Source organism: Juglans microcarpa x Juglans regia, chromosome 4D (genome assembly GCF_004785595.1).
Source record: "Juglans microcarpa x Juglans regia isolate MS1-56 chromosome 4D, Jm3101_v1.0, whole genome shotgun sequence".
NCBI lineage: Eukaryota > Viridiplantae > Streptophyta > Magnoliopsida > Fagales > Juglandaceae > Juglans > Juglans microcarpa x Juglans regia.
Genome location: NC_054600.1, coordinates 7,336,582 through 7,346,976, shown reverse-complemented (window position 1 = coordinate 7,346,976; position 10,395 = coordinate 7,336,582). Strand labels below are relative to the sequence as shown.

Sequence of the window (10,395 nt, the reverse complement as noted above, 5' to 3'; positions counted from 1 at the left end):
ATCAACTCCACAAAATAAGGTAAATGTTCTAGTTTTTATTTTTCATAAGAATCCCATGCACATTAATGCAATTATTTGTGTTATTTTACTTTTGGCCTATAGGTTTTTGATTTTTTATACGATTATGTTATATATTCCATTTATTTATTAATTCTTGTCAAACATTTTGGTGAATAGAATATTTGATGAAATATTTATTTTTCTTACTCTTCCCCGTTTTTTTGCTTCCTTCCTTTTCTCTCCTCTTTCAAAAATTGTTCTCCAAAGTGTACTGCTCCATTACCCCCTACACAAATACTGAAATGGCTGCCAAAATACACTGTTCATGATAAAATAAAGCAAGAACAAGAGCACTATATGGTAGTTGCAGTTCAATGATCATGCATTTTCAGATTTGTTTCTTAAATATAAGAAATATGTTATCCTTCATCTTAAATTATTTTGCGTTTCAATCGCATGTTGACGTAACGCACTTTAAGTAGCGATTCATTTAAGTATTAAAAATATGATTCAAAATGTGTCATATCAACGAATGTAAATGCAGAGCGAAGAGCAACATTGCTTGGAAAACAAACAAAACAAGTTGAGTGGGGGGTACGGGAGTTGTACTGGGGCTCCACCAACATAACGTAGTTCATAGTGTCCAGCACATGCAAGCAGTGGAAACCATGACCCCATTTAGAGTGCATAACCGCCACAAATGTTTAATCGAAGCAACCAGAAAATTTTTGTACAATTAAAGCTAGATTTCAATAAATCTTCCCCACTGGAGGGGGTTCAGCTTTAAGGACTGGGGACTGGAGACTGGCCCCAAAAGAGTGTACCCCCTCCTGCCCCTGCAATGAACATAGACAGTGACTCCAGAGCTAACACAATTATAGAGTTCCATTTGATGGAGCGGCCTCCTCGTGGGTCTGTCTAATGTCTAGTACTTATATGTATGTTTATCCTCCTTTGAGGTTGAGATCGATGCACTTTCACGGCAGCTTCCTTCCTTTGATCGATATGTTAACTATAATCTTCATTAATCTTGTGGCAATCAATAGCTGTAACTAAATATTTACTATAGTTAGTTGATCAACAGATCAAGTGCTTATTGGGGTAACTCTGATGGGGAGCTTTCTCTTCATCTTGACCGTTGGAAAGTAGACAATTTCATCTTGTTGTGCTACCCATCTGCACAGTTAAAAGGAAAAGGAAAACGTCAAGCTCAATCGATTATTGACTGATTTTCATAAATAGAAGTTTTAGATCAGCACAGAGATCTTACAAAAGCAAACTTAGACAATGATCATTAGATTTACTTTACAATTTGACGTACCATATTAAGACATGTTAGTTTATAAGTTTACTTGTGTATAATTTCCGTATAAACCTATTGAGTTTTATTATAAAAGATATAACATTGTGTGCCATTAAACAATGGCATCTAAAAATAGCGTCCATGCAATTATATGTATATTGTAGGCCGTATATTTTGTCTTTTGCTTGCATGATTTAGTGGGAAAGGTCATTTACCTGTAACTAGTGACAAGATGGTGAAGAAATATGGAGAGCTCGAGCCTGGAAAGTTCTAATCCAGGGCATAGCCTCTGTCCACCGCCGAATGGTGTAAAGAAATTGTTATTAACAGCAGGTCCCATTTTCTGCAGACAAAGAATCCCTATATTGTTTAGGATCTCTCTGCAGAGATTACTTGTGCTGATTATACTGATAAACATGATTTCAAGTGAAAGTACCAAATTAAATAATGCATACCCCCCATCTCCATGGATCGAATCGATATGGGTTTTCGTAGTTATTTTCATTCATGTGAACAGAACTAAAAGAGGCCACGACGCACCATCCTTGTGGTATAGAATAACCTGTTGAATATCCCACCATTACAGTCCTATATAAAATTGAAGAACAATGAAGTCCAAGGAAAAATTGCCAATTCTCTAGAAACTGACTGACCTTTGATTTCTACATCCTTGAGTGCTTTTCTCCAAACCGCATTGATGATATTTGCCAGTCTGAGAGTTTCACTGATGACCTTGTGAAGAATAAGAATAGCAGGTTCTGATATATTAGTATATATTTTTGGTTCTATAAGTAGCAAAAATCCCATTATACTTCCAAACATATCTACTTTTATTCCTCTTTTAACATCTGAGACTCACATTTTGAGTAAATTGCATGGACATGTAGTCAGTCCAAGCATAGTCTTCAAAGGAATCCGTCTTCTGTTTCTTCAGTTCCATGTTTTCCTCCTGCATATATACCAACGTTAATTAAAGCAGTGAAGCCATATATATATAGTACCTTATAAACTTTTTGTATAAATGCAGTAAGGTGTATTTCAGAACTATGTGGAAATAGGCATCTAATGCACATGAGTTTCATCCAAATAAAGAGAGACAGGTTTGGTACTCCAAATTTCCCTGAACATATTGATCTGGGACATGTCCTTAATTTCCAAGTCTTCCGAGAAATGAACACTATCAAGATCTTTGAGAGATGAAAATAGCTTTGCACCCATGTTTTACATTTTTCATCCAATGTTACTAAAATTGATACAACGAACTAATGAACTACAAAATATATAGTTGTAATCTTCACAACTTGTTAAGATCCGAGGTCAAAGTTGTGACACGTTACCTATTTTTCATCCATATTAACTGTCAAAATCAGAAAGGGTGCTATTTCTTTTCTTTTTTTTTTTTTTTTTTTTCTTTTTTTAGCAGGTAATTTTGAATGTGAAATGGAGAATTCTTAGGTTGAGATTGCAAAGTGTATTTTTTATTACTTACCAGGAGTACCAAATGCATGGCAATCTAACTAGCAAGATCAACTTCTTAGCATTTCTGCCATCAATCATTTTACTAGCATGGAGTATCTAACAAATCATTTTTGCTCATTTTCATGATGTTTATCATGATTGCATGAGCTTGTATTAATTTGTTCTTTCTAAGAAGTCGAACTCTTGAGGATTCAATATAGACCTTGTTTGTTTTCACAACCATTCTCATCTCATCTCATCTTATCTAATCATTACAATTTTCTCAAATTTCCATACAAAATAAAATAAACAATTCAATTTTTTCAAATACCAAAACAAAAATAATATTAAAAAAATATATTCTAACAATATTTTATTCAACTTTCAACTTTTATCTCAACTCAACTCATCTCATCTGCGAAAACAAACGCGGTTAAATCTTAAGTTTTTATGATAATGCTTGAGTTTCTAAATCTTAGTCCTGATTCTTGAAACTTTTCAGATTTTACCATTTCAATATTTACAATTCTGAAACGTCGTCACCACTACTTTCCAAAATTCCATCTATCTCATGAAGATTATGTACTGAGTTGAACAAACTTTAGAGAAGAGAATTTCTTTCACCATTTACTTACTGAAAACTCCCTAAAATTGATATACGATACTTTACCAGCTTGAATGTAAGCATGTCTAAACAAAAAAACTTACTTTTAATGCTCATTTTTGGCAAGAATGATCTACTCTCTCTCTGGTTAAAGGGTAAACGATTATATGAAGAAAAAATATACAAAGATTGATAAACGAGTGAACATTTAACAAATAACTTTTCATGTTTAACCATTTTTTAGTAATTATTTTTACAAGTAAGCAATTATAACTTTTTACATTCTTACAATATAAAATATGATTTTTTTTTTTTTTTTTTTTATAAAAGTTTGTGGTAACGAAGAATTAAAGCTAAATATTTGATATAATAAGATTAGAAATTATATTTACAATGAATGTATAAATGCAGCACATTATTTTAACAAAAATAAAATATATATATATAATTTATATAAAAAAATTAATTTTTTAATAATAAATTCTTATTTTTTTAAGAGCAGTAAAAAAAGAAAAGAAAAAATTAAAAAAGAAAGAAAAGAACCCTGGCAAATTGACAGCTAGTGGTCGCAACAAGCACAGACACGAAGTTAATAAGTGGTCCTAATCTGACAACCGTTCAATCAAAATCATACGGCTGCTAAACGTCCACTCCATTCTTTTTAGCCCATGTGGACACGTACCCTTTCTGTCTCAGTTCTGTGTTTTGTGCTCGTGCTTAATGAAAACGACTTCCTTAGCAAAAGGTCAAACACTTTATACACTATATCTTCGTGGACATCTTGGGACCCATCCATGTACGAAATCAGAGATAATCCCCACCGTTAATATAAAATCCAAGTCAAAAGAAAACAATCAAGTATTTTCGTACGTACCATTAGCTTTTCTAGTGCGACGGGGCAATCACTGAGAAATTTGACAACTAGTGTCATAGCCGTCGGCATAGTTTCCTCTCCGGGGACCATCAATTCTATGATATTCCCTGTGATGAAATCAAACGGTAGGCGTTGCATCTCGCTTGATTCTTCGATATCCCGCAGTAACACGTCCACAAAATCAATTATTGGAGGCTTCTCGTCTGTATTTCTCAGAGCTGTTTTTCGTTCTTCCACGATCCCCCTCACCACCTTCATCATCCTCTCCTTAGCCTACATGCACCAGGCCACTATTTTTTATCAGGAACCCCCACTACTGAGCCCTGAAAGTTAATTAATGCATAGAAGAAAAGAGAGCTTTGGCCGTACGTGTGTCATGTGTTTGTGTGTACTTGAATTACCTTCAGAGATTTGTACAGTCTGGTTCCAGGAAACTTAATAGGTATACAAATCAACCCTTTGACGAATTCTTCAAATTCTCTTTTCAGAAAGTTCATATCCTCACCTGGACGAATGCTCATCAATGCTTCAACCAGTACTTCAAACGTAATCTGAAACATTCGGAAGCCAAAAACTTCATTAGAGAGAGAGAGAGAGATCACAGAGAGGACCGACTAATGGAAACTCGGGGGGGGGGGGGACGTTGGACCGGAGGAAACCTTTTTGGTTTCATCTTGGACGTATATTTCGTGCATGTCCTTCCAAGTAGACAGGGTGAATTTGACAGAGTGTTCAATCTCTTTGGTAATTCGGGCTTTGAGTTGTGGGGATCTCAGGAAACCTCCGATCAGTGCATGTACTCTCTTCTGAAGAGTTCCATTGATTTGGAGAATGGAATTCTTTCCAAATAACTCTGTGATTGATTTGGGATATGCTGGGATAAAAGTGCTCCCATGGTTCTGTAAGATAACCTTATTGACTTCCGGATCTGTAGAAACTATGATGGGCGTTCCCAAGATGTTTGTTCTGAACACCTTCCCGTACCTGTTAAGAGAGAGACAGAAGAAGGGTTCCTGTTTCATTCCTGCTTTTGTTACTTTCTCATTGATTGAAGGAAGATAAAAAGGGCTTGATACATGAAAAGGAAATGATCAATTCATTGGGAGGCTGGAATCTGTGAGTATGGAGAAGGAGAATAGGCTGTGGTTACTGACTGCACAAGCAAATAAGCTGAGCTCCAGTGCTTAAAGGTCTAGTTACTGCAAAGCAGGCTTTTCACCCTTTTAACTTCTTGGGGGAGCAGTTGCTCCTTTCAAATTACCTTGTTTTGCAATGGTCACCATCAGCCATGAATGAATGAAAAAAATCCTCTTGTGCTTTCATCCCAGACAACGCCTCGTATCCAATGTTTGGTTTATAAAGACATTTCTGAATGGTTTTTTCTTGATCATTTTAGTGACTACTTCGATCGATTGTGAGTCTTGAACATAGTCTCATCTTCTACATTTTCCATTTTTTCAAAGTGACTGCTATTGAGTTTTAGCTTTAATTATGGAAACTAACTTTGCATGTATTATTTGTCTCTTCTTCCATATTTAGGAGATAATTTATCAAAAAAATGTTAACTGCTATTTTAGATCATTCATTTAAACATCCAAATCAGCCACACTTGAGGATTACTAACCCAAAGTACGCCCTTTTACAGTAATCAATCATCAATATTAATTGGTTACGATTAATTGATAATTTGAACAAGTTACTAATAAAGCCTTTCATTTGGTGATGAACGCATAGTGATTGTTGGATATCTATATAAATATGACGTCTGAATCTCTGCTAGACGAATGGTCATGAAGGCTTCCATAGACGGAACCTTTTTTAGGTATATATATATATATAGAGAGAGAGAGAGAGAGAGAGAGAGCATGTATAGGCATGAAAGATGGGATGTGACAATGCTATACTTAAGACTGCAAGCCTTTTGTAACATGTGAAATGATTTTTCGAAGACAACAAGAACAAGACAAATAATTTCTAGACAAATGCTAATTTAATATTATTGTATTTTCATCAATTTTTACTACTCTGTTTACTATATATAGAGAGAAGAATTTCAGAAGGTGATTTGCCAATCTAGGGCGTCCATCACGAAAGAAACTTTAGCATGCTAGCTAGCTAGAAAAGACATATCTGCATTTTGACCAAGGGTTCTCAGGAGAAAGAAAACAGAATTCAGCCCCTTTGAACTTAGAAATGAAAACGAATTCTGAAATTCATTAAGAAGAAAAAGATCAAAGGGTAGGATAGAAGAAGAATAAGAAGTGATGATGATCATGAGAGATGAGAGAAAAGCTTACAGAGATCTGCGTTTCTCCATGAAGCTGACGGGTCGAGAGGTGTAGCCAGAAGCAATGAACTCAAGAGTTTCTCCTATGAAAGGCCAACCTAAGTTCCCTTTAGGAAGCCCATGCTTGGTTTCTATTTTCTTCTTCTCCTTAATCCAGTACCATCCTACAAGTATACCTATGAAAACCCAACACCCAATAAGCCATTCCATTCTTTAACTGAAAAACTTCTGAAACGCTAGCTAGTTTCTACACCCTGTAATTCTTTTTTGAGATACACGGGTTAACTTCTCTCAGCGGCAGAACCCATGCAGCAGCTTTTATTTATTCACTGCTCTATGTGTGCGTTTTTTGTCTGCCCTGGGAGCAAGAGAAAGAGGAAGAGGAAGAGGGAGGGATTGGCAGGGAAGAAACTCCTTTGTCCTTTTGAAGAGCCAGATAATTGAATGAGATGGGGATATACATACCATACATATTACATACATGAAGAGAGAGAGAGAGAGAGAGAGAGAGAGAGAGAGAGATTCTGAAGATCTAGGGCTTAGCTTTTCCAACAATCAATAAATGAGGTGGCCATACTTGGGGTGAAACTATTGCGCCAAGGTTGTGCATTGTTTTGTCTTGACTTCAATTACATAGATAGCAATTCCTTTCCCCGGAGTTGTCTACACTTATGAATAATGAATATCTATATCGATCCTAACAAGACCCGACCCACCAAGTTGTCCATCCTCGATCTTATTCGGATGTATACGTTGTTTATGTTACGTGTTGGTCCTTCAAACACTGTTCCTGGAAGACCGCGGGTTTCCCTGTCAATTGACGCGAATTATGTGGCACAACTGTGCATGGTTGAATGAGTCTCATACGAGATATCAATCACACTTCATCTATATCTATATCTATCTATCTATCCAGCTCTCAGCTTTATGCATAATGCAGTTATCTATCTGGTACTGTTTCGAGGTTTCTGGCCAGCAGAACCAAACTCATCCATCCCAGACTCATTTCTTTCGTATGATTATTATGGTTACAAAAAAGAAAAAAAAAGGCTAAAATACCGATCTTTTTTAATAAAAAGACTCACCCATTAATGTGTTGATCAGTTATTTATAGTGGGATTTTTTTTTAATTTTACTTCATTAATGCAATTCCTCACCTGATCCTGATCTGCAACTTTGATCTGCACAGCTCCCATATTCTAATTCCTTGTAAAATAGGTATCAAAAGAGTCCCTTTCACTTTACATGGCACAAAACGCCTCCTCCCTGTTGACCCGGCCTCATGCACGTTTGTTTTAGCCTGGTATTACAGCCAGGCAGTTCTTTTTCCGCCTGACTCAATATGGAATAATGAACATATATATATATATATATATATATATTGGTGTACATAATTAATCTACTTTTATGATTCTGATTACAATTTTCACGTACGTATTTGAAAAAAATGAAGTTTAAATCGAGACACAATATTATAATTAATATTTTTTGATAATATATATTTACATATATATATGTGTGTGTGTGTATTTTTTTGTTAATAGAATATGATCTCCAAAAAATAATAGAGTTATTGTCAGATTCTTTATTGTAGTTTAGTGACAAAATATACTAATATTTTTTAATGGAATCAATTTTTATTTATTTTTTAATTTTTGTTTGAATAAAGAATGCTTTTTATAACTAGTTTTCCATTTAAAAAAAAAAACTCAAAAAGTAAAAATAAAAAGGAGAAATTGATTTAGTTACAATTCGATCGGTTGCTTTTGTACGTTAGTCCAAGTTGCAGTGTCCTTTAATCTCTTAATTCCAACGTTGGCTCCAAAAATCAAATCTTAATTTGGTATTCTAATACTTCCTCGTGTTAATTTTTTAATAAGTAAATCATGGTTTTATCATAATAACCCAAAATATGGTAGGTGGGGGTTAGGAATCCTATATTCGCTCCGAAGCATTAATCAGACATGGAAAATTATACTTCTATATTTTTGTTCCTTCAAAGTTACCGTTTAGATATTTTAATTTTTTCTTAATGATTAAGGAATTGAATATTAATGAAATTGTAAATTTTTTTTTCTCAATGATTAAGGATGCTTAAAAAAGATTTGAAAAAATATATAAAAAAAAATACAATTTGCACTAGTGATAACTTTGTGGAAGCAAATACATGAGGTTGAGTAGCAGTACCCTTTAGATAAAGGGTAAATTTGTGATTCGCATGAAAAAAAAAAAAATTAATATGGCCCCCAATTTTTTCCAAAAAGAGTCCACATAAACTGTATATAACATTACCGAGATATGAATAATGTAAAAAATATGGTGAGGGAAGATTGGAACTGACTTGAGTGGTTCAAGTCTCGATCATGTTCTCTTAACCCAATAGATTGTTACATGGTACAAGAGCGAAAGTAGTTTTTGTTGGGAGTCTTTGAAGATATATGGATCAAGTGCCAAGTTCTATTCCGCAATGTGGGATCACGAAACTTATTCACTTCTCTAAGAAGATATATGCAGCTCTTTGCCCTAATGGCTAAATTGAACAAAAAACTAGGGTTGGTGGTTTTGTCAAGTAGAAATCTCCAAATGGTCTCAACGGAGATGGTGGTAAATGGGTGGCAATGGTTTAATCATTTAACTTATCTTCACATATAAGGAAAGTACATTGATGCTGCGTTTGGATGTTAAACTGAGTTGAGTTAAATTGATAAAATATTATTAGAATATTATTTTTTAATATTATTATTATTTTGAGATTTGAAAAAATTGAATTATTTATTATATTTTATATTAAAATTTAAAAAAATTATAATGATGAGTTAAAATGAATTGAAATAGATTTAATTTATAAACAAAGCCGAACTTTTCGTAAGAAAATGGTTAAGATAGGCGGGAATGGTGGGTCAACTTAATCACAGTCTTGCGGGTATTCAAGAAGCACATAGAATTGTATCGAGGCATGGGCTCCAGCGTATTGACCGCGAGGGGGCGTAAATTGTTAGATCTTGAATATCTTAGATACAAGAATCTATAAAGCAACTTCTTTCTCTTTATTGATCAATAGTCAAAGAAACTAGTAATGTGTCACGTATCAACTATTTTTGTCTTAAAGAGAGAAAAAAACCTCTACGTGATTAAGTTTCAAATTGTGTCATCTCATTTTAATATCAACTACTTTTGTCTTAAGAGAGAAAAAAACTCTACGTGATTAAGTTTCAAACTCTGTCATCTCATTTCAATATCAACTGCTTTTGTCTTAAGAGAGAGAAAAACTCTACGTGATTAAGTTTCAAACTCTGTCATCTCATTTCAATATCAACTGCTTTTGTCTTAAGAGAGAAAAAAACTCTACGTGATTAAGTTTCAAACTCTGCCATCTCATTTCAATATCAAATGCTTTTGTCTTAGGAGAGAAAAAAACTCTACGTGATTAAGTTTTAAACTCTGTAATCTCATTTTAATATCAACTATTTTTGTCTTAAGAGAGAAAAAAACTCTACGTGATTAAGTTTCAGACTTTATCATCTCATTTCAACTCAACTTACTGTTTAAACTTTATCAACTTAACTCAAATCAACTCATTCGATTTCTCCACTTACATCGGAACGTTATATGCATGGGAATAATGTGGGTATAGACACCCAACGAAAGCCATGGGATGCCAAGAAATTATAACTCCTAGAAGTTAAGAATATTTGACAAATAGTTTTAAGACTCTTTGTATTCATTTTTAGTGATGATTAAAGAGTTTTAATACGAGTTTCTCTTGATGATAATTTTCAGATTTTCTCGGCTTTTATGGTGATGGAATAAGACCTAATTAAGTTCTTGGAATGGTTGGTGCTTATTAAAATGAGTGTGCAGAGAGCATG

General features: G+C 34.2%; 1 protein-coding gene across 1 annotated transcript; it reads right to left on the bottom strand.

Moving 5' to 3' along the window:
* Window positions 1-495: 495 nt before the first annotated feature.
* LOC121260897 (3-epi-6-deoxocathasterone 23-monooxygenase CYP90C1) lies at window positions 496-7,240 on the bottom strand. The gene is made up of 9 exons (XM_041162968.1): window positions 6,537-7,240; window positions 4,899-5,223; window positions 4,641-4,790; window positions 4,240-4,512; window positions 2,163-2,252; window positions 1,957-2,035; window positions 1,759-1,865; window positions 1,519-1,646; window positions 496-1,176 (listed from the first exon to the last, which is right to left on the bottom strand). Exons 1-9 carry the CDS (start codon window positions 6,734-6,736, stop codon window positions 1,086-1,088), a joined length of 1,443 nt encoding a protein of 480 aa, XP_041018902.1. The 5' UTR covers window positions 6,737-7,240; the 3' UTR covers window positions 496-1,085.
* Window positions 7,241-10,395: the final 3,155 nt, after the last annotated feature.

Bases quoted from the DNA above. Each gene is read 5' to 3' on its own strand.
- LOC121260897 (XM_041162968.1), bottom strand. From the start codon at position 6,736: ATGGAATGGCTTATTGGGTGTTGGGTTTTCATAGGTATACTTGTAGGA. The intron at 4,513-4,640 runs GTAATTCAAGTA...TGGTGCATGTAG, and splicing joins GACTGTACAAATCTCTGAAG to GCTAAGGAGAGGATGATGAA. The intron at 2,036-2,162 runs GTGAGTCTCAGA...ATTCTTCACAAG, and splicing joins CCATGCAATTTACTCAAAAT to GTCATCAGTGAAACTCTCAG.